Source organism: Petaurus breviceps, unplaced genomic scaffold (genome assembly GCF_028583685.1).
Source record: "Petaurus breviceps papuanus isolate PSGF00001 unplaced genomic scaffold, PetGlider_PUasm1.0 140, whole genome shotgun sequence".
In the NCBI taxonomy this organism is placed as follows: Eukaryota; Metazoa; Chordata; class Mammalia; order Diprotodontia; family Petauridae; genus Petaurus; species Petaurus breviceps.
The window spans coordinates 47,627,126-47,651,460 of NW_027185698.1; the positions used below are offsets into that span (position 1 = coordinate 47,627,126).

General features: G+C 43.2%; 1 protein-coding gene across 3 annotated transcripts in view; it reads right to left on the reverse strand.

The window, feature by feature from the left end:
* Positions 1-399: 399 nt before the first annotated feature.
* IDUA (alpha-L-iduronidase) overlaps positions 400-24,335 on the reverse strand; it is a 71,771-nt gene continuing 47,835 nt past the window's right edge. Inside the window, exons 3-15 of one of the 3 annotated variants that reach the window (XM_069071671.1) lie at positions 17,589-17,671; positions 16,798-16,905; positions 14,254-14,349; positions 12,599-12,801; positions 10,697-10,876; positions 9,611-9,824; positions 8,622-8,837; positions 7,060-7,181; positions 6,400-6,525; positions 5,050-5,126; positions 1,866-1,966; positions 1,566-1,670; positions 400-970 (exon numbers count right to left, since the gene is read on the reverse strand). In XM_069071671.1, coding sequence (XP_068927772.1) covers positions 1,567-1,670; positions 1,866-1,966; positions 5,050-5,126; positions 6,400-6,525; positions 7,060-7,181; positions 8,622-8,837; positions 9,611-9,824; positions 10,697-10,876; positions 12,599-12,801; positions 14,254-14,349; positions 16,798-16,905; positions 17,589-17,671 — 1,630 coding nt within the window. In that variant the 3' untranslated portion in view covers positions 400-970; position 1,566. The remainder of the gene's footprint in view (positions 971-1,565; positions 1,671-1,865; positions 1,967-5,049; positions 5,127-6,399; positions 6,526-7,059; positions 7,182-8,621; positions 8,838-9,610; positions 9,825-10,696; positions 10,877-12,598; positions 12,802-14,253; positions 14,350-16,797; positions 16,906-17,588; positions 17,672-24,335) is intronic. The other 2 variants (XM_069071663.1, XM_069071681.1) reach the window with 2 other exon arrangements.

Consider the following 24,335-nt stretch of genomic DNA (forward strand, 5'->3'; position numbering starts at 1 on the left):
ATCAGCATGATGGAGGAGAAAGAGCCTTGGACTGAAAATCAGAAGACATGGTCATGGCCAAGTCATTTAACCTCTGGAAGCTTTAGTTTTCTTATCTATAAAATAAGGGCACAATATTTTCCGATTTGAAAGGCCATGACCAACCTACCCACTCTGTGGGCAAGTCAATTTAAATTTAGCAAGAATATAATAAAGTTTAGATGGGACATGGTCGCTGACCTCATGGAGGTCACAGTCTTAGTAGTGGGATAAAACATGAACATACTATATAATATGCAATCATAGCATCCCTTGCTATTGCAGAGATTATTTGGCTAATTGGGGTACTCAGTCATGCCCCTCACAACCTGAGCCCCCAACCATCTATTCTCTATTGCCAGACCATTCAAAAGACATAAATCCAATAGTAAAAGCATTTAATCAAGACATGAAACAATATAAATAATGATGATGAGAATCTGTTAGTAAAAGCATTCTCTATACTCACACAAAATGAGTGCAATCTCCCATACCTCCAGAGGAATGACAATCTAATTCCCCTTTAATCCTTTAATTCCCAAAGGACATGGTAATTTCAAGAACACCATTCTCATTGTAAATGTTTAGGTTATGGTGCTGCCTGCCCTCTAGTCTAGAAATCTTCTTGGGAATATTTGGAGGGGGAGGTTGAAGAATACTTTTTTTAAAAAGAGGTAATTGGGGTTAAGTGATTTGCCCAGGGTCACACAGCTAGAAAGTATCTGAGGCCAGATTTGAACTGAGGTCCTCCTGACTCCAGGGTCGATGTTCTATCTACTGTGTCATCCAGCTGACTCCAGGTTGAAGAATACTGAAATCCCTTGCCTAGGCTCTGAAATCATCAGAGTCCAGCCACGATTCCTGGGATTTGGACACCATGGATGACCACATGTTCTCTTGTTTTCTCCTCTGACTACTTCTTACCTCTCCTGTGTCTGCTCACACAACCCTGCTTTTAAAAACAAGTTTTCAAAGTTATAGTGTTCTCTTTTACGTTTATATCAGTCATTTCCCCTAAAAATGCCCCCCTTATTAAATCTCCCTTTATAACAAAGCCAACCAGCATAGCCTGTGTACAAGGTACCCCAACCACAGAGAAGAGAGGAGGGAGGAGCATTTCAGAATCAGTTTTCCAAGACCAACAAGGAAGAAAAGAGCAGGGAGGCCAAGTCTGGTACTACTGTGCTGCTCCGGCTGTGTGGAGGGACTATCATCACGGACCTGGCCCCAAGAGCTTCCCTACCTGATGGCTGATAGAATATTAACTGTGAGACTGACAAAACCCTTTCCTCAAAATTACTCCATGAGGTCAATCGTGCAAATATTATTGCTACTTTACACATGAGGAAACGGAGGCCCAAGGAGATATGCCAAAGGGCACATACCTGTAAAGTATGAAAGCTAGGACTCTAGCCTGGCTCCTCTGACGTTAGGTCCAATTCAAATACTGGGCACCACAAGTATCTCCCCTCAAGGAGCATCAACCCCAGAATCCCTAGCCTGTGGAGGCTAGGTCTCCAGGGTTGTTTCCCTGGATCATTGCCCACCTCATGCAGCTGCCTCTTTGTAGTAAACGGGGATGGAGAATGGGCCTGGGCGGCCCCAGTAATCCACAGCACGGAGCCGGTAGAAGCCTGTGACCTTGGCATCGTCTGTATAGGGATGAAAGGAGTTTGGATGCTATGATTGTGAAAATCTCAAGGAAAGAGAGGCTAGGGATGGGGGTGGAAAGTCTTGGGAGAAAAGAGGGGAGGCCAAAAGGAATAGCCTGGGAAGAGATAACAAGGTTAGGCTGGGGATGCTGTGAGGAGAAGGGAAGCAAGCATCCCAGGGCCTTGGAGCCTTACCTGGAGCAAAGACTAAAAGGCTGAAAGTCGACTCCTTTCTGTTGATCCCTCTGTAAATATGTCCATGTTGGGAGAATTCAACCTCATATGTCCTCAGACACCTATGGGGGAACAGAGGGAGAACAGCTATGGGCCTCAAGACCCCCCAGTTTGAATCAGGCTTAGAGTCTCAAAGTTGGAAAACACCTAAGACCATTTAGTACATCCCATTTGTTCAGTAGTTTTTCAGTTATGTCCAACTCTTTATGATGCCATTTCAGGTTTTCTTGTAAAAAAATAACTGGAATGGTTTGCCATTTCTTTCTCCAGCTCATTTTATAGATGAGGAAATTGAGGCAAACAGGGTTAAGTGACTTGTCAAGGGTCACACAGTTAGTAAGTGTCTGCAGCTAGATTTGAACTCTGGAAGATGAATCTTTCTGACTTTAGGCCCCACACTCTATCCACTGGGCCATCTAACTGCCCCAGAGTACATCATATACCTGACCAAGAATCCCATCTTGGGACAAGAATGGATCCTGAAAAGCAGACATTCAGTCTCTTCTTAAACACTTCCAGCAAAGGGGACATCTTCTCTCTTCAGCCCACTCTACTTTTGAACATCTCTAATTGTCAGAAAGTTTTCCCATTCGTCAACCTAATTCAATAGACATTTTAAAAGTACCTACTCTCAACTATGAGATACGAATACAAACCAAAAATAGAATCTGTCCTCAAAGAGCTTATCATAGTCTGGGGGGAATATAACATTTAAAAAGATAAAGAAATACAATATAATTGGGGGGGGAGGGATGAATATTAACAACTAGGAACGTCAAGGAGAACACAAATCCCAGGCATGGGCAAAGACGTGAAGGTGAGAGATGGAACGTCATATACAGGAGACAAAAACACGTCAGTCAATATGATTGGAACGAGATGTGCATGAAAGGGAAGAATGTATAGATAAAAATCTGGAAAGACAGGCTCAAGTCAGACTACAAAGAAATTCACATGCCAAGATGATGATGTTATATTTGATCCTAGAGGTAATAGGGAGCCACAGAAGTCTCCTGAGCAAGGAAGTATCATAGAGCCCAAATTCATTTCTCTACAATTTGTCTTTGCTTCTTTGGGGTTTGGGTCAAGATTAGGGTCAGGATTAGGTTGCCTTGAGGTCACAAGTTCCCCACCCCTGATAGTGTATCAAGGATAGGACTAAGACAAGCGTCAGAATGAAGATCCAGTCCATAGTTTCATGGACTAGGGCGGAGAGCCAATTGAAGCCAAAGAGATGTAGAGTCAAGTCCCAATTCTGACACTCAGTAGAGTGCCAAGTCAAAGGACTGTTCAATAGACTGACTGGGTGAGTATATTTCAGACTTTAGACTTACTTCTGGAATGTTCATAGAATCTGGAAGATTCATAGAATCACAGAGCTGAAAGTTACCTTAGAGACTGGTTGGCTTGAGCGCTCTCCCAATCCCCTCACTCTGAGACAGACTCTACAGTGAGCATCTAAAGCCCAGCGAAATCTGGTTGCAACCTCCCTCTTCAGTCTAATTTCTCATTACTTCTCCTCACATACTCTCATTCCAGTCAGACTGCCCTACCTGAATTTCCCTATATACGTGACGCCCTGAAAAACTCCACCTTCCTCGTGTCTGATTCACCTTTTGCAGCTTCAGTCAAGGCTCAGCTTAGTTTTCACTTCCAATATGAATCCTCTCCCCAGGTCAACTTCCCTCCCCTTTCAAAATTATTAAATGTTGCTCCAGTGACTGACCTTTCCATAGGACAGAAGGGGGCAGTGTCGTATAATGGAAGGTGTCTTGGGTTTGGCAATCCAAGGACTCACTTTTGGTCTCTGAGCCAGTATAAGAAGGAGAAAAATGGTTCCTGGGGCTTTTGGGCCAGAGGGAGCTCAGGATGGAGGCTGGCCAATTCTGTTGGATTGTAGGGACCAGGGGGAAGTTAACTTACTGAACTGGAGAACTGAAGGGAAGCTGGGGGAGGAAATGCCGATGGTGATTCATTGTGGGCATACAGAGAAACAGTGTATGAGGATAGATGGAGGCGGGGCTCACAGTTCTTGATACTTAATATCTGCCACTTTTCTTCCCTGGGGCTCTGATTCCCCATCATAAGCCAACCAGTGTAGTGTCTAAGTTACCTTTCAGCTCTGTGATTCTATGAGCCTTCCAGAAGTAAGACTAAAGTCTGAAATATACTCACCCAGTCAGTCTATTGAATAGTCCCATGACTTGGCACTCTACTGAGTGTCAGAAATGGGACTTGAATCTACATCTCTCTGGCTTCAAATCCAAATCTCTCTCCTGCCTCTAAATGAAAGAGTCCTAGATCAGAAGCCAAGAGATAGGAGTTTGGGTCAGGGGTGTGATGGTAAATGTTTTAGCAACTGGCTCTCTGAAAAAAAAATGAAGCACAACATACTTTTAAATTTGATTTGCATCAATTATTAATTATTTTCTTTCTTTCCTAAATCTAGATAATCAACAAAACAATAAATCAAGGCATGTTTGCAGCATTTGCCAATCTCCAACGTATAAATGCCTACGCTGAAAATTTAACAATCAGGTATTGGTTTGAGCTGGTTTCAGCACACCCCTGACTGGATCTATCTCAACACTTTTTGGTTATGTGACCCTGACGTATTCTTGCTTCTAAGCCTCAGTTTATTCATCTAATAAATAGGGATAAGAGGTACTGGTTGAGACTCCTCACTTTCACAGGGTTGTTGTGAGGAAATCACTTTGTGAACCACAAATTTGCTACAGAAACAGCAGTGGAGGTAATACTCTTGGCTTTTCTACTAACAAGTTGTGTGACCTTGGCCAAGCCCCTTCCCCTCTCTGTGCCTCAGTTTCCTCCTTTGTAAGAAAAAAAAAGAAAATTGAAAGATGTGATCTCTAAGGTCCCTCCTACCTCTGACATTCTATGATTCCATGACAAAAGATAAAAATAGAAATCAGTACATGCATCCTCCCAGAGAATATTCTCTTTGAGCTATCCCCCTCAGCCTCAATTAAAGAGTGTGTCTATAGCATCACAGTAAGTCAGTGACACTCAGATTTAATTTCCTCATCAGTAAAATTAAGGTGTTTGAACTCCAAGACTGTCAGGGTCCCTCCCAGCTCTGAGATCCCACATTCCTAAGGGGCCCCATATGACCACATATACATACTTTGAGCTCACACAGCTATCATCCCAGAGCACAGTGATCTGCCCTCTTGTGAGAGGTAAGATTCGGACGCCATTCACCTATCCAGGAGTAAGGTGAGAGAGAAACCCTTGTTAGTGTGAATGAAGCCAGTTTACCACCAATAAGTCCCCTCTCCTCTGGAGATAGCACTGCATTTGGAGTTTGAAGAGTCAAGAGACTAGATCTCCTGGCCTAGAGGGTAGATGCCTTCCTGTTGCTGACATAAAAGCCTAGATGTTGCCTTTTCTTAAAACCTTACTTGAACTTGGCTACTCTGATATGCTAAAAATAAATTAATAATAAAATTTTAAAAAATAAATCTTACTTGAGCCTACTATCTTTTCAAGCTATCACATTATATTTGTTCGCATTTCATGGCCAACTTCTAAGTTATTATGTCTCCTTCCTCATCATTACCCACTCTCTTCAACCCTTTGAAATCTGCCTTCTGATCCCACCTTTCAACTGAAACCATTCTTTCAAGGACTTCCATGACCCCAATTGCTTAGCCCATTGCTGTTTTCTCAACCCTCATGCTTCTTCACATTTTCTCTGTTTTCAACACTGTCTACCTCCCCCTTCTCTCTTAGATACACTCTCTTTGGCTTCCATGATGTTGCTTTCTTCTTTTTTTCCTTCCTATGTGTTGATGGTTCCTTGTCAGTCTATCTCACTGGTCCATCACCCATTTTTTGGCCTTGATATATGGGTTTTTCCAAGCCTTCATCCCAGGCCCTCTTATTAACTCTTTCTTAGCCTTATCTCCCTTCATCAATGATGGAGATGATCAATGATCATCTGTATTCAGATGATGCCCAAATCTCCATTTCTAGCCCCATCTCTTGCCAGAACTCCAGGCCCTTAGCTTGAGTTGTCTGCTGGACATCTCCATATGGATATCCCATTAGGATATCAATATAAACATGTATAAAATAAAAGCTTTCTCATTTCTCCTTAAACCTGCCCCCTCTTTAGACTTCACTACTAAAAAGGGCCCTCTGTTCCAGAAAGGTCTGCTTCCTCCTTTATCCTTCCCTTATTTTTTCCCACTTGTGTTCTCACCATGGGGCCTTTTTCTGCACTGTTCCCTAGGACCCCCCCCCAAATTCTTAGGGGTTTAACAGGCTCCCTTTTCTGAGGTGGTTGGGATTTTAAGAGAGTTTCCTGTTCATTTCAATTTCTGGTAGCTGAACTGGAACTTGAATCCAGATCCTCAAACTCTTAGATTTGCTGTATAGAGTGGGCTATGACCAGACAGTAATGGTTGCCTAGAAGAGGTCTTAGGTAGGACATTGTGCCTTTGTCTTTGGGCAGGGAACCCCAGTGATATACCTGGTTTGGTGGCAGGTGTGGCCTCGAACACACATGAAGGAGAAGGATTGAAGGTATTGGAAGCTCCTGCTTTAGCATCAACTGGCCATTTTCAGGAAATGGAAATGGGCCTGTGGCTACAGCATCCTACAGAGATACAACAGAACATCAGGAGCTGGTTATAGGAATTAAACAGTGCCCTCACACAGAACTGGATGGCATTTTCAACTACTTCGAAGCATGAAACAGGATTGTGGATGTCAGAGATGGGAGGATCCTTAGAAAACATGCAACTCCTCCTTTCATTTTATAGAGGAGGAAACTGAGACCCAAAGAAAGGAGACTAGAATCCATATCTCTTGGCTCTAATTCTATGGCTCATTTCACTGAGTAAGGACAAGTGTAAATCCTTCATCTCTCTGACCATATCCCCCCAGACCTAGGGTCATTCTGGTACCACTTCTCTCTTGGACCTTCACATCCCTCACTTTATCCCTGAATGCCTCATGTCCTTCCTGCCATCCCTCACCCACGAACCTTTGCCATGTCTTTCCCAATATGGTTCTGGCCCCTTCTCTCTTTTGCCATTCCTTATTCCCATGCTGCTTCATCATCCCTTCTCAGCATCCAGTCCTGTTTCCTCCATGCTCCCCACCCACCCACCCAATCTCTCTCCTATACCTCAGTCTCTCTCATCTGCTGAAACTGCTTTATGGTGGGGAAGACAGGTGAGCCAAGTTTCTTCCACTCAAGGTAAGGGCTGGTGAGATTATTGTCCATATAGTAGGTCATGTAGACAAGGTCTGGAGAGAGGCAGAGAAATGTATCCCAGATGATTCAATAAGAGGAGAGGCTGAGTTGGGGAGAAGGTGAGTCGCAGTTGGAGACTGGAAACACAGTAGGGAAGGAAGGGGAATGGCTGAGGCCAAGGGGGTTCTAAGAATTCTAGTGAGGGCATGGTCCCTGCTTTTGAGTATCTGAATGGGGAAGAGAGCTCAGACTAGCTCTGTGTGGCCTCAGAGGGCCAAGGCAGTGGGACAGAAGATGCAAAAAGGCAGATCCCAGTTGATGGTAAGGAGAAATCTTCCCACAATTCAAGCATTCCACAAGTAAAAGAGGTGCCTCCAGAGATGGCCTCACATCAATGAGCTTTCAGATGGCTGTGTGGATGTCCTCCCATTAGGAAAGATGTTGAGAGTCTTGCTCCAGGTTTGGGTAGGAGTAGATGCCTTCTGAGAGGAAGGTGAATAGAGTTCTGGTCCTGAAGTCAGAAAGACTCATCTTCCTGAATTCAAATATGACCTCAGACACTTATTAGCTGTGTGACCCTGGGCAAGTCATTTAACCCTGTGTGCCTCCATTTCTTCATATGTAAAATGAGCTAGAGGAGGAATGGCAGACCATTCCAGTATCTTTGCCGAGAAAACCTCAAGTGAGGTCATGGAGAATCAGACATGACTGAAACAACCAGACGATAAAATGCTTCTATACCTCAAATTGCTGTGGGCAGTCTGGGGTGGGGTAGGGTGGTGGAGTGGGGAGAAAGATCGAAGGAGGGGAGGGGAGAGGGAAGAGAGGGAGAGACAGAGAGGAAAGAGGGGGAGAGAAGAGAGACAGATGAGAGTGAGAGAGAGAGAGCTCACTCGGGGATGAAGCAATGAGAGGCAGATTTCCTCAAATTGGTGGGACTTGGAGAAGGCCTTGAAGGATGGTAGGAGTTAAAGAAGACAATAGGTTTATGTAAGAAGCAGTGATGAGGCTGGTTGAGCTGGAGGAGAAGGTTCATATAGTGGTCAGGGTGGGGTGGGGTGGAGTTACAGGTTCATAGACTAGAACTGGAGACAGAACTCCCATAAAGCTATAGGACTGAAGTTAGGAGGGCCTAAAATAATCCTAGGCATTGTTCTCATGTCCATAGTTCTTTACATTTTACAAAGTGTTTTTGTACCACAGACCTGTAAAGTAGGCAGTAAAAGGATTATCCCCATTTAAAGAACCTGAAGCCCAAAGATGGCAAATGGTTTGCCCAGTGTCACATGACAAAGAAATGTCACCACTGGGACTGGAACCTAGCCCAGGATCTGTCTAATACACCACAATGCTTACTTAGGTGTCAAACAAAGGTACCCTGATTTTATTCTATATGCTATGGGGACCCATAGAAGTTTCTTGAACAGGAAGAGAGTGAAGGATAAAAGTGGGGTTTGAAGCTCACCAAGTCCCTTCTGGTCCCAGGCTCTCACCTGTCGCTGGTGGGACATTGTTGAGCCAGATGGTGATGGTACTGAGGTTGGCAGATGTCCGATTGTCATCACTGGCATATACCAGCACTGTGACCTGCCAGCTGTCTGGTGAAGATGGCTCCTCAGGCCCATGGGAGGTGGCTAGTACTCCCATTGTGTGATTGCTGTCCACCAATAGCCCATCACAGTGAGCCTCTGTCCACAGCTGGTTTTCACCTGTAAATACAGGAGACCAGACCAACACCTGTGTGTTAAGGGACTGGCTTGGTTCCTGCTTCAATGCATGGGAGAGGCTACCTATCTATCAATGGGGTGTGAAGGGAGGGGTCCCAGGAAAGCCATTCCTCCATCATTCCTTTCAACTTCAGAATATCATTCCTTTAGGCTAAGCATGGTCCTTGTGCTGGATCCTCTTTCACCCCCTACTCCTACGTCAGGGAGAGTATATTCAGTCCCCACCAGAGATAAAGAGGGAAAGAGAGGGACAAGGAAAAACAAAAAATATGGAGGGGGAACAGAGTGTGGGGAAAGAGAAATAAAGAATGTATGTGTTAGACAGAAACAGAGACAAAGAGGAAGAAAAACAAACAAAGGCAGAGAGGAAAAGGAGAGAGAATCGAGAGGCAGAGAAGTGAGGAAGATGGGAGGAAGGAAAAAGACAGAAAATGATAAGGAGAGAGGGAGACAGAAAGGGAAAGAAAGGGGAGAAAGAGGAAAGACAAAGAGCAGGAGAGACAAAGGAAAGACAAAGAGACAGAGGGGGAGAGAATCAGAGTTGAGGAAGAGGCAGATATGAGAGGGGGGGATGAGAGAAGGGGAAAAGACCAAGAAAAAGAAAAGCCTGAAGGGGAGATAATGTTGGAGAGAGGGAGAAAGGAGTGAGGTTAGCTGAAAGGCAGAGGGACACTAGAGGGAAGCAGACAGGAGAGAGCAGAGGCCAGGGCTGGGGAGCCTCCTGCCCAGGATCTACAGAGTTCAATGGACCTTACCCAGCAGGGCCAGCAGCCCCATGGCAGTGAGCACTGGCTTTCGGACTAGGTGCACATGGGGTGGCTTTGTGTTATTCATCTGGAAGCGGGCAGTCAGTGTCCTCTGGGTAAAGTGGTGTGGGTGGTAACTCAGGAAGGCATTATCATTGCTCAGCAGGGAATAGTTCAGGGTATTGTTGGTCTCTGACAGCAGAGTCTGATGCTGGGCTATGACCTAGAAGGAGGGGTAGCCTGGAACAGATGGAACTCCCCCCCCCCGGCACTGGGTACCCCCACAAGTAGGTGATTCTATCCCCCTTCTCAAGCCCCAGAGAATCACAAAGAATCTGAGCTGGAAAAGACTTCAGAGAGCTCTTAATCTAATCCCTTCATTTTAAAAGTGGGGGAAACTGAGGCTCAGAGAGAGGGGAAAAAAACTTCCCTAAGGTCTGACACATTAGCTAGTGTCAGAAGCATGACAGATCCTAGTTCTCCTGACTCAGGCCAGAGCCTTTTCCAGTTTCTTTCTTTCTCTATCGCCCCTTTGCCAGCCTCACTTCTCTGTCTCTCTTTGCTCTATCTCGCTCCCCATTCTCTTCTCTCTGTCTCTCTACTTTTCCTCTTCTCTCCCCTCTCCCTGTCTCTCCCCTTCAACCTAGGAGCAGCCAAGTGGTCCAGTGGTTAGAGTGCTGGGCTTGGAGTCAAGAAGAGAAGTTCAAATCTGGCCTCAGACACTTGCTAATTGTGTCCCAAATCATTTCACTACTGCCTGCCTCGGTTTCCTCAGCTGTGAAATAGAGATCATAACAGCACCTACTTCCCAGGATTGTGAGGGTCAAATTGGGTGTTTGTAAAACACTTAGCACAGTGCCTGGAATGTGGTAGATGCTTAATAAATTCTTGATTCCTTTTTTTTCCCTCCTCTTCCCTCTCCCCCAACTCTGCTTATTTTCCTATCCCTCCCACCTTCTTTGTGCTTTTCCCCTGGATTTTGCAGCAACCAGTGCTGGCCACATTGTAGTGAACAAGGATGTACATCCTTGAAATGCTTCAGAGAAGTATCTTGGTTCAACAAAGACAGAGCCTGGAAGGCAGAGGGGAACTTACCTTCACAGCCATCGCTGCATAGGTCACATCTGCTCTCCAGATCTGGGGCTGGGACCAGCCCACTAGAGGGTCAGCCTCATCGTTATAAATGGGGACACTGGTGAAATTGGGGAAAAGGCTCTGGATCTGCTGGGCAACTTCCTTTTCCTGCTCCAGGATGTAGATAGAGCTGCCCCCACCCTGCAAGAATCCCAGGTTAGGCTATCAGACCACAGGGGCATTAACCAGGGGGTTGGTCACTCCTCATCCCCCTCATTCACTTCACCAGATCCTCTGTTCAAGGAGTTGTGCCCAGTGGCCATTTCTGCCTTCAAGGAACTTACAGTCTATGAGAGAAGAAAGACTTTGGATTGCCAAGGAGATATGTACTCCTGCTAAACCAGAGAGAGAAATCACCTGGTGATTCCACCTGATTCTGTGGGAATTATCCCTACCTGCTGGCGGATCTGGCCCAGACTGAGACAAGTCAGCCCCTCCCATCCTAAGGTAAGCTGTGGGGAAACATCACTTAGGCTAGAGAGTGCCAACACATTGGCAGGTGTGAAGGGGCGGCCAGCTCAATGAGCTGGGAACCAAGGGAAGTACCCATGGGAACTCTAAGGAAGCCTGACAGTCAGAAAAGTCTTAGAGCCAGATTCTAGGATGGGAGTTGTGCAATTAAACCATGAACAGGAAACATGGAGCTGCACCATTTCAGGCTGCTGAGACCAAAGATGGTATTGCCCCCCTCCCCCCCACTCCTCTCTTTCCCTTCCATTCTCTTAAATGAGGTAATAGTGGGAAAAGCAAGAGCCTGGCACATCATGGGAGCTTAATAAATGCTCACTCCCTTCATCTTCTTTTTCTGCCTTCTTAGATCCTGTTTCCTGAGAGTTTCTTTAGCTTTAGTTTCTTTAGTTCCTGCTTCTTCTCTTCTTTTCTCTTCTGTTTTCATGTGTGATCAATGTGGTTGACCATTGCATTGTTAACCTGTGTGGATCACTGGCAGAGAGAGATGATGGGGGAATGCCCAGGGAGGGAAAGAAGCAAATTTCACAACTTGGTATACTTCCCAGGTCAGTTCTTCCTGAGGACTCAGAGTGAACAAATGGGTCATCTGTAGTGTGTATGTGTGTGTCTATACATATGTGTGTATCTATACATATGTGTGTATAAACAACTTCTAAGTGCAGAGGGAAAAACTTGGTCAAATAAGTCGTGTGTGTGTGTGTGTGTGTGTGTGTGTGTGTGTGTGTGTGTGTGTGGTGTAAGCTGTGATGAGCTGGGGAGCTGGCTTTGAGAGAGGTCGAGGTTTGGTCACTTCCCTTCCTATTGTTTTCTTCTGGCTTGTTAGAAAGGAAAACCATTCCTCCAAAGTAAGATTGTACAGAGTAGCTCAGAAGTAGCCATCAGAGTGTAAGCTCCTGGAGGGTAGGAACTTTTTGTTACCTTCTTTTGAATCCCCAGCACCTAGCACAGTGTCTGCTACATAGCAGAAGATTAATAAATACTTCTTGACTTGTTCAAGTAGTAGCCCTACCCATACAAGACTTGGGGTTAGAGGGAGTAACAGCCTTGCTCACCATCCCACCACAACAACAGCAAAAATATAAAATCTACATAATAAGACCAAAGGAGACATTTAGGCAAAGTGTTATGATTAATTTGATATGAAGTCATTTTAAGCTGGGGAGATCTGAAATGACTTCATTGAAGGGGTATCTTACCTGAGCTGGGCCTTGAAGGGAGTAATTTTAAAAGATGAAGATGTGTGAGGGTGGACAGTTTATTACTGTGTAAACAAAGGCACAATGGAGGGCAAGGATCTAATTCATACTAAGGTGTAAAAGGCTGATAGAAATCTCATGGTTTCTTTAGGTCCCCAGTTCAGAACCCTGAGGAATCCATCTGGGACCCACTTACCTTTCTGTGTAAGGAGATATAATCCAGGCGCACACCTTTCTCACCCGTGAAAAAGTTTGTCCCATTGTAGCAGTGACTGAGTAGGTTCCAGCAAATGGGGGACTTAGGGAACGGATGAAAGGAGTCACCTGGACCTCCAAACTTCAGCCCCACGTGGGCTCTCCTCAGGCCTTCTGAGCAGGCATCATAATAGTTCAGGAAGCCTACATCCCAAAACTGCAGTTTTTCACTTATCTATTCATTCATTTACTGCTGCTATTCAGTCATTTTCAGTGGTGTCTGACTCAGGATGACCCCATTTGGGGGTTACTTGGCAAAGATAGTGGAGCAGTTTACCATTTGTTTTTCCAGTTCATTTTACAGATGAGGAAACGGAGACAAACAGGATTAAGTGATCTGTCAGGGTCACACAGCTAGTAAGTATATGAGGCCAGATTTGAACTCAGGAAGGTTTGTCTTCCTGATTTCAGGCCCAGCACTCTATCCACTGAGCCACGTAGCTGCCCAATTTATTCAGTTACTGTTCATTTATTTACTCACTCACTTGCCTCATTCACTACCCATTTACTCTTTTATTAACTCATTCATTCAACCATTAATTTATTCACTTATTCATTAATCCATTGACTTATTCAATCATTTCAACACTGTCCTCAGTAAACACTGACTGATAACATTTTGGTCTATACACGTTGTTGTGGGTAAATTATTATCCTTACCCCCTGTCCATGAAGCCTCCCCAGGCTTCTCCATTCCACACTGATCTCTTCCTTCTCGGCCCTCCCATAGACCTTATGGTCTGCAGCACACTCTCTAGCTCCCAATCATCCACTGCTCTGTGCTTTTCTCTCATTATCATTTCATAGCTGTGTGTCTTGTATCTCCCCCCATGTCCCTACCCCTCCACCCCCATCCTCACCAGCAGATACCAAAGGCAGAGAATTACGGTAAAAGAATGCTGGATTTGGAGTCATCAGACTCCTCAGCTGAGCTGCTAAACTGTGTGACTCTGGGCAAGTCACTTAACCCCTGAACCTCAGCCTGTTGTTGTCCAGTCGTGTCTGACTCTTTGTGACCCCACTTGGGTTTTTCTTGGCAGAGATACTGGAGTGGTTTGCCATTTCCTTCTCCAGTTCATTTTACAGATGAGGAAACTGAGGCAAACAGAAGTTCAGTGACTTTCCCAGAGTCACACAGCTAGTATGTGTCTGAGGCACTTTATCCATGGTGCCACCTAACTGCCTCAACTTGCCCTCCTGCAAAATGGGGATAATAAGCCTGAAGACCTCCATGGGGTATTGTGGGAATGTAATAATACAATGCATGTAAAAAGCCTTTCTAAGTCATTATGTCAGCTCCCTCACAAAGTCTAGCAAAGAGCTGAGCATCCCCACAGAGTCAAAGAACCAGAGTTAGAGACTATCCTATCTATTCTAGTCTTCTCATTTTATAGAGGTGGAAACTGAGTCCAGAGAAGGCAAAGGGCTTGCCCAGTGTCACAGAGCTGGGAATAGAACCCAGGTCTCCTGTACTGAGAATATTTATAATTAAAGTCAATGCATTTGCACAGAAGGTCCCTATCTTGTGCCTAGAGCAAGCACTGTGCTCATTGTCTTCCAGTCATTCCTCTGCCATCTGAAAAAATGCTTGCATACCTTGGATGGTCATGGACACATTGTCAAAGTCGTGATGATCCGGCTCATTCCACGTTTCAAAATTCCATCTGGAGACATGGTTTAACCCGTACTTCTCTGTAAAAGAGACCACGAGGGATGTCAAGGCTACTGTCAGCTCAGGCTTCACAGAGAGGAACGGATGATGAACATGTCAGCCCACACGCTGCCACCCCCAGTGATTCTCAGTGATTCTACAACGCCTCCAAATCCTATGCTAACTTCACAACCGTTTTCCCTGGAGAGTGCTGGTGTGTCATCCCCCAGCTTCTGAGAGCGAGCGAATCTAGTTAATCACCATCTGTTTGCATGTGAAAATTGAATGACTATCAAAGTAAATTTTAAATATTTATTAAATATCCCTGGAGATCCTCTATCCTGAAACACTGAAAAACAAAGAATGTCAGAGCTAGGAAAGATCTTGGAACAAAGAACTTGGAATGTAGGGGCTGGGAGGGGCCTTAGAACATGGAACGTCAGAGCAGAGAAGAGATCTTAAGAGACCATCTAGTCCAACTCCCTCAAATTCCAGGGGAAGAAACTAAGACACAGGGAAGAGAACAGACCTGACCAAAGTCGCTTTGTTAGCTTGAGTTACGGGGGTATCTGGAAGTAATTCTGCTAACTTCTTTAAAAGAGTCTTAAGTTTTTCTCCCAACCTCCTGGGTTCAGATGATCTTTCCTGGCCCACATTCTTATTTGACCCACTTGACTATTCCCAACCTGACTTGTCTCCTGGCATTGGTATTTTAAAATTGAAAAGTAAACTAATCCCAACCTTAGTGCCATGACCTCTACCTTCCTACATCAGGTGACGAAAGGCAGCTTCCTCCCCCATCAGTATGAGAGCGGGCAGGCAGGCTGCATGTGCAGAATGTTGTCAAAGCTGCTATTGGTGAAGCAAGGGGAGAGGATGGCTGCTTTTGTTTCACCTTTCCTTGTTACAAGGGATGGTTCCCCAGGGAGTCTGGGGTAGTAACAGTTGAGTGGAAAGGCAAAAGCATCAATAAGACATGAATAATCCTTCCTACCGAACTTCATCCTTTTCCTAGCACTTTCCCTTCCAGGTCTCCATCATACGATCCCTATCTTTAAGGCTCTGAAGGGCTGCCATGCAGGAAAGGGGTTTGGCTTGCATCTTCTTAGTGAGAAGAGAACCCTGCCTTTGGAGTTCAAAGACCTGGGATCAAATCCTGCTTTTGATACCTACTTCCTATGTGAGCTGGGTAAATCCCTTCAAAACTTAAGCCCCAATTTCCTCATTTGTAAAATAAGGAGATTGGATTCAATGACCTTTGTGGTCTAGAGCTACAATCGTATATGGACTTGCTTTTCTGTGGCCTGGGAGGGCAAACCTAGGAGAATTAGGGGACGTCGTAGTGGCAGATTAATTTGAATGGAAGAAAAAGTTGCTAACAATTAGACCAATTGACATCTTCTCTACCTCCTGGTTTCCCCAGCTTCCTCCAAGGATCAGCCAAAGTTCTTCAAGAAGCCTTTCCTGATCTCTCTCAATGCTTCTGTCTTCCTCTCAGATCATCTCCAATTTATCCTGCATATATTTTGTTTGTATATAGTTGTTTTAATGTTGTTTCCCCCAAAAGTAAGTTCCTTGAGGACAAGGGCTATCTTTTGCCCTGTTTTTTTTTTGCATCTCCAGAGTTTAGCACAGTGTCTAGAATATTCTAGGCAGTTAATAAATGCTAATTACCTGAATGACTGGCCGGTATGGGCTACCTTTGGAGATACTGAATTTGTCATCACTCAAGGTCTCCAAGAATAGGCTAGATGACTACAGAAGTTTGTCAAAGGGGTTCTGAATAAGTATGGGATTGGATCAGGAGAGGAAATAATAGTGTCAGTGATGGGAGAGGGATGGAGAGGTAGACTCATAGGGACAGGTAGAATAGAAAAGGAAAAAGAGAAAGAAAAAAGGAGAGGAGAGAGAAAGGGACAGGAAGTAAAGGAGAGATGGGGAGAAACAAGGAGGGAAGGAAAGAGAAAGAAAAAGGTGAGGAAAGGACAGAGAAAATGGCAGGAGAGGGGCGGCTAGGTGGCACAGTGAATAGAACACTGGACCTGGAGTCAAGAGGACCTGAGTTCAAATTTGACCTCAGACACTTAACACAAAAACTAGCCGTGTGACTTTGGGCAAGTCACTTAACCCTAGTTGCCCTCCAGAAAAAAAAAAAAGACAATGGCAGGAGAGAGAAAGGGAAAGGAAGGAAGAAAAGGCAGGAATATACAGAGGAAAAAGATAAAAAAGAATATTGTATGGTAGGGTTTTTTGTCTATTTTCTTTTACAACATGTCTAATAAGGAAATATGTTTTACATGAGTCTACATGTATAACTTTCAATTGCTTGTCTTCTCAATGATGGGGAGAGTAGGAGAGAATGTAGAACACAAAATTGTGAAAAGCAAAGCTTAAAAATGGTTTTTATATGTAATTGAGAAAAAGTAAAGTAGTTAAATTTTTTTTTTAAAGAGTATAAGGCACCCACACCGAAGCCTTTCAAGACTTACCGATATACCTCTTAGCCAGGAGGGTGACCAGGTTCCTCCATTCATACACCTGCTTCTTGTCCTCAAAATCAGTAAAGTATCCAGATGGGCTCCCCATCAACTCAAACCCTTGAATACATAAAAATACTTTTCAGTCTTCTTAATAAAACTTTCCCAAATGGGAACAAGTGGCCTGGCCCATGAATAGAGGGACAGGCTGACCCTCAGGGCCAATGTAGGCAGGCAGTACCCAGTAGGGTCTCAGTCTACACTTGATGGATGGTTGACTTCATTCCTTCATTCATATGAGCTTAGAAACTGGAGAGATCAGTAAGGGGAGGGAAGACTCCCAGAATTCCTAGACTAAATATAGTCAAGGTTTAGGGAGGCAAACAGGAGGGAACAGGGCATGAAAGGCAGGAAGAATGGTGTAAGCAAAAGTCCAGAGACATGGATGAGCCTGATATGTTCAGGGGACGATAAGGAGCCTCAATGAGCTGGAACAGAGGGTGTATGTAGTCATAGAAAGTAAGGCCAGCAAAGGAGGATGGAACTAGATTGTAGAGGGCCTTAAATGTCAGAACAAGGAGTTTGGATTTAATCTTGAAAGCAAGGAGAAGTCACTGAAAGTGTCTGAAAGGTAAGTGATACCATCCCACAGTGGAAGGGAAAGAGCCAGAATAAGGTTTACATCTCCCCTTCAGGTCCTAATTCTCTATCACTGGGACTAAAGAACTTTCTGGAATTCTTTAATTTTGGATTCTTTTAGAATTCATCATAACTCTAAAAACAATGTTTCCTGATCCATTTACCTGGAATGAGTTGGTTCTCCTGGAGAAGATCCAAAAATCTATCCAGGTTGGTAAAGTTGTAGCGAAGGTCCCCATCAGTGACACTGCAGAGATATTCTCAGGGTTAGAGAGGCTTAGAGAAAGAAAGATTACAGCATTTTCAGACAAGTGGGATGCCATTAAATGTCAAAAGGCCTTGGCTAGGGCAGAGATACTACTAGAAGGAGTTCTGGACTTAAAATGATAAGAAACAAATTGAAGTCTTTGATATATATAACTGCGTTATCTTGGATAAGGTGCTTTAACTTGAGCTGCTCCTTCCTCATACAAAATGAGGAAAATGAATTGAGAAAGCATTTATTGACTGATTACTATGTGAGGTATTACCTACCTCCTAGGGTACTTATGGGAAAAGCACTCTGTGGACCATAAAGTCCTACAGAAATCTAAGATAGAGGCCAGTGTTAGCACTGACACATAGTAGAAACTTAATAAATACTTGCTTGCTTAACTTGATTTATTGCTATGTGGGATTGGATCGAATACTGGATTTGAAGTCAAAGGACTTAGGTTTGAATCCCAGCCCAGTTACTTAAGTCAAAGAGAGAAAATGGATCACAGCATTTAGAGCTAAAAGAGACCCCAGAGAGCAACTGGTTCAACCCACCTAATTTTTTTTTTAAGTTTTATTGATTTTTTTTTGTATATGGTTATTTTCAGATAATACTACTCTCCTCATTCATAAGTCTTTCCGCTTAAACACTTCCGTTCTTCCTAACTTCCCTATTACTACTGAAGGCACCACCATCCTCCCAGTCCCCCCAGGCTCACAATCTAGGGATCACCCTGGACTCCTCTTCCTCACTCTCTCTCTCTCACACACCCCCAATCCAATCTATTGCCAAGAATGGCTCTTAGTCTTATAGATTTGTATCAGTTCTTTATACATCTTGGATATGAAACCTTTCATAGGGAAACTTGCAAAGATTTTTTTCTCCCAATTAACTCTCTTGTAACTTGTAACTTCACTCACTTTGTTTTTGCAGAAACTGAAATGGATGTATTTCCAAAATAATTCAATTGAAATTTGAGTTTAAAGTCCAGATGTCCCCTCCATTTGGCTAGCTCCTGCTGGCCAATTTACAGAAAAGAATGGCTTAGTCAATCTTCATATAAGGTTGATACACATGCATATTACAGACCACTGGGAGAAAGTGTGGTACAGGGGAAAAAATGTTAGACTTGGGGTCAAGATATACATTATAGCTGTGTAACCCTGGGCAAGTCACTTCCCCCAATGGGACCTCAACTCTAAAATGAGAGAATAGGCCTCAAAGGTCCTTTACTGCTCTCATATCTCTAGTCTATGATTCTAAGTGCCCCATAGCTTCCTATTCATTGCTAGTGCCAAACCATGCCACCTGCCCTCTGATCAGACTCCTCATCAGAATTCAGACTGTGCTGCAGGGACCCTTAGCTTTGATAGGTGGATTTTTACCTTGCCCTGCTCAGAACCAGGCTACCATGTCACTTCTCAGACATTTCCAAACCCTGCTTCCATTTGCACATCCTTCCTTCCTTCCTAGCTCCCCTTTATATGTTGTCTTCAGCTATTAGACTATGAGCTCCAATACCACCTCACACCTATCAGATTAGCTAACATGACAAAACAGGAAAACAATAAATGTTGGAGATGTGGGAAAATTGGAACACTAATTCATTGTTGGGGGAGTTGTGAACTGATCCAACCATTCTGGAGAACGATTTAGAACTAGGCCCAAAGGGCTATCAAACTACGCATATCTTTTAATCCAGCAATACTACTTCTAGGTCCATATCCCAAGAAGATAATAAAAACAGGGAAAGGATCCACATGTACAAAAATATTTATAGCAGCTCTTTTTGTGGTAGCAAAGAATTAGAAATGGAGGGGAAATGGCAGTTGTGGTATATGAATGTAATGGAATACTATTTATTGTTCCATAAGAAATGATGAGCAGGTAGATTTCAGAAAAACCTGGAAAGACTTCATGAACTGATGCTGAGTGAAGTGAGTAGAATCAGAAGAACATTGTACACAGCAATAGCAACATTGTGTGATGACCAACTTTGACAGACTTAGCCCCTCTCAGAAATGCAATGATCTAAGACAATTCCAAAATGCTAAGACAGAAAATGCTATCTACATCCAGAGAAAGAACTATGGAGTCTGAATGAAGATTGAAGCACATTGTTTTCTCTTTTTTTTTTTCTTTCTTCTGGCTATTCCCTTTGGTTCTGATTCTTTACAATATGACTAATTTGGAAATATATTTAGTATAATTGTACAAGTATAGTCTATATCAGATTGCACACTGTCTTGGGAAGGGGAAGGGAAGAGAGGAGGAAAAATTTAGAACTCAAAATCTTGGAAAAGTTAATGTCAAAAACTAAAATAAATAATTTGTTAGAAAATCTAGGCAATTAGCAATAAATAAATAAAAATAAAAAATAACATATAGCTGGAAGAATATTCAGTGTTTATGACTAGGCTATGCCAATATAATAAAATTAATTTATACTTTGAATGCCATACCAATCAAATTACAAAGAAGATTCTTTACTAAACTTCATAAAAAATAAAATTCATTTTTAAAAAAGGAATATAAGCTCCTGAAGGGCAGGGATTATCTTGTTTGCTTGTATTTGTATATACAGTGCTTAGCACAGAGCATGGAAAATAATAAATGTTTCATTCATTCTTTTTTTTTTTATTTTTAAGCAATTGGGGTTAAGTAACTTGCTCAAGGTTACACGGCCAGTTATTTCTGGGTGTGGTGCTGAGTGTCTGAGCCTGGGATTCGATCTCCAGGTCGTCCCAACACTGGAGCCGGTGCTCTTACTCGTTGTGCTACCTGGCCGCCCCTCATTCATTCTTTTTACCAGAGACTACTTACTTGGAGATATGTGGGAAGCTAGATGGTGTAGCACATAGAGTGCTGGGCCTGAAGTCAGGAACTCTCATTTTCCTGTATTCAAATCCAGTCTCAGACACCTGCTAGCTGTGTGATCCTGGGCAAGTCACTTAAACCTGTTTGCCTCACTTTCCTCATCTGTAAAATGAACTGGAGAAAGAAATGGCAAACCAATCCAATATCTTTGCTAAGAAAACTCCAAATGAAGTCACAGAGTCAGATATGACAGAAAAGGACTGAACGATAACAAACAACATTGGAAGATATAGCCCCAGAGGCTAACCTAGTAGGCTAAGATCAAGCATAAAGAGAGGCCAGTGGTGATGCCCTGGGGCATTGTTATTGGAGCCATTCTAGGGTCTCTGAAATCTACCTCAGGATGAGTCATTCTACCCCTCTTCCACAAAGTCAGTTAGGTTAAAAAGTCTGGGGTCATTGATATTCCTATATCCCCTCCAGAGATGGGTCCCCTCCAATCCATTCCTTATAATAATAACCCACATTCTATAGCACTAACAGGTATAAGTATTCTTTCCCCACAATAAGCCTGTTAGCTAGGTAAACCAAATACTATTATTGCCATGTTACAGATAGAGAACCTATCAACTTACCCAAGGTAATATAGCTAGTAATTTTTGAAATTCTGGAACAAATTGGGGTGTCTCTGATTCAAAGTGTGGTTGATATGCTAAATTTTAGTACAAATATTTTTTTTAATTTTTAATATTTTTATTTAAAGTTTTGAGTTCCAAATTCTATCCCTCCTCCCTTCTCCCTTCCCGCTCCCTGAGAGAGTAATCAATCAGATATAGGCTATATATGTGCAATTATGTAAAACATTTCCATATTAGTCATTTTGTACTAGAAGACACAAAAGGAAAAAAATGAATGTGAAAAATAGCATGCTTCACTCTGTATTCAAACAATATCAGTTCTTTCTCTGGAGGCAGATAGTGTGTTTCATCATTAGTCCTTTGGGATTGTCTTAGATCACTGTATTGTTGAGAATAGCTAAATCATTCACGGTTCTTCATCCAACAGAATTGCTGTTACTGTGTACAACTTTCTTCTGGTTCTGTTCACTTCACTATACATCTGTTCATGGAAGTCTTTCCAGGATTTTCTGAGATTATCCTGCTTATCCATTACAATGATATACCACAATTTATTTAGTCATTTCCCAGTTGATGGGCATCCCTTTGATGTCCAATTCTTAGCCACTACAAAAAGAACTGCTATGAATATTTTTATACAAATAGGTCCTTTTCCCTTGTTTGGATGTCTTTGGGATATAGAGCTGGCAGTGATATTACTGGATCAAAGGGTATGCACAGTTTTATGGCTCTTTGGCATTAGTACTATTTTTATTAGCAATAATAATATCTCAATTGTGCTGGGAAGGGTAATTAATTAAACTAATGAAAATCTAGAAAACAGAGTTATTGACACCAAAGTCCTTGACACAATCAAATGATTCATCTTCAGAAATGGATATGGTTTTATCAATGGAAATGACATTAAAGAAGATGCATTGTTACTTCTGTGCCCTAAGGTTCAGGGAGCCTTTGTATCTGACTTAGTGCTAAAAACTTTGATATTTGTTATTTCCCCCTATTAGAATGTGAGCTCTTAGACACAATTTTCCGTTTGTATTCCCCATTATTAGCACAGTTTTTGAACGTAGTAAACACTTACATGGTCATTCATTCATTCTCAGATACTTATAACTTCAATCTGAGTAAATTTAGCAGCTACTTTGTATCCTAGAGGAACTTTTGATAGAGGAAGGAGGCAGAGGGAATTTAGAGTACTTACAATGGCTTAGGAGAAGATAAAGCCTCAGAGAAATGTGGAATGAGCTGCTGTATTTTTTTTTAAGGAAGTTTTCCTAAGATGAAGGAAAATTTTTTTTCCAAAAGTCAACCATAAACAAAATAGAATCACACTAGTAGAAAGGAGGTCATTTAGTCTGACCCACATCTAAGCAGGTATCCCCTTACTAAAGAATTAAGAGACCATCCAATCTCCACTTGAAGATGAACTACTGAGTACTGGGTACTCCATTACACTCTGGGGTACCTGTTTATCATGAGTAAGGGGTTGGTTTTTTTTTCTCTCTCTTTTACATGGAGTTTAAAGCTGTCTCTATAACTTCTCACTGTGATCAGGGTCACAGGGTAATAGAAATAAGGGAGAGATAATTTCCTGCTAGGGGAGAAGGGGTGGGGAGATCAGGGAAGGCAGCCTAGAGGAGATGACTTTTAATCTGAGCCTTAAAGGATAAGTAAGATTTCAAGGAAGAAAAAAGGACAAAGAAGTGTGCGATTAAATTACAAAGATGAGGTGGGAGATGGAGATGTGTTTGAGTAGCCCATTTAGCTAAAGTGGAGGGTACGATACATGAAAAAGAGTACTGAGAGAATGGACTAGAAAGACAGGACAGTGCTAAAGTGTGGAGGAGTCAGGAAGGCAACCAGTGGAACAGCGGATAGAGCATGAGGACTGGATTCAGGAAGACTCACCTCCCTGAGTTCAAATCTGGCCTCAGACACTTACTGACTGTGTGACCCTGGGCAAGTCACTTAACCCTGTTTGCCTCAGTTTCTTTATCTATGAAATGGGCTGGAGAAGGAAATGGCCAACCACTCCAGTATCTTTGCAAGAAAACCCCAAATGGGGCCAAGGAGAGTCAGACATGACTAAAAGTAACTGCACAAATGGAGTCAGGAAGACTTATGTTCAAATCTCTCCTAGTTGTGTGACTCTGGGCAAGTGACTTTATTACTCTGGGTCTAGTTTTCTCATCCATAAAATAAAGATAAAGACTAGCTCTGAGATAAGAGCTTTGTACATCTTAAAGGACTGCAGAAAGACAAATTTCATTATTAGTACCAGCAGCAGTGACACACTGGTGGTTTTGAGCAATGTACTAGGAAAGGAGCAGTGTATAGAATAGATAGGAGAGGGAGAGAGGGAAGGCAGAAAGGTGTTAGGTAGGACACGGTCACAGCGGTCCACAGGAGAGGTAGTGGCGGACAGGAGAATGGACAGGGATCCTCTCTGCAGTAGAAGGTCAATAAAAAGTTGCTGAATGAATACGCAAGCAGTTTCCACATATTCCCTAGGATTACCAAAGGTTCTCAAAGGCTGCTGAAAATGCAATAAAACTTAACCTGCATTTGGGGTAAAAATTAAATTCTCATTGGTCAAACTCCAAAGGTCAACACTCAGCGCTGTACTGCTATCCCATTCCCATCCCCCACTCTGCCATCTGCAGTCTGACTGGGTTCCCTACCCCCCCCCCCCCCCCCCCCAAACATTTCTCTCTCCCCCCGGTCTAGACAGAAACAAGTGACTGTGTCCTATAGAAGGGTCAGGGCCAGAACTGAGAGGAATCTTAATGCAGGGTGGAACTCAGAATTCTGGTACCTGGAACAAGTTCAGTTTGAAAGGGGTAGTTCATGGTTATGCTAGCAAAGGGGATGACCTGGATGACCTGTCTGTTATACAGTCCATCCCTAGCCTTTGTGGCACTGCCAGTGACCATCATTCCACAAATCCTGAGAGCAGAGGGGGAAAGGTGGGGAAAAACTGGATCCTGAGGAAGAACAGGAACTTTCAGGAGTGGTACTATATGACCTGGGGATCACAGAGGACAAAGAGAAGCCAGAAGTCAGGGTGACAGAACTGACTGTGTGAGAAAGAAACACATCCCCTTTATATCAGCATTCTGGGACAAAGCCCTACTCACCCTCCCTTAGTTATAGTTCTCCTTAGTAGCCAGTTGGTCCAACCCTCTCATTTTATGAACAAG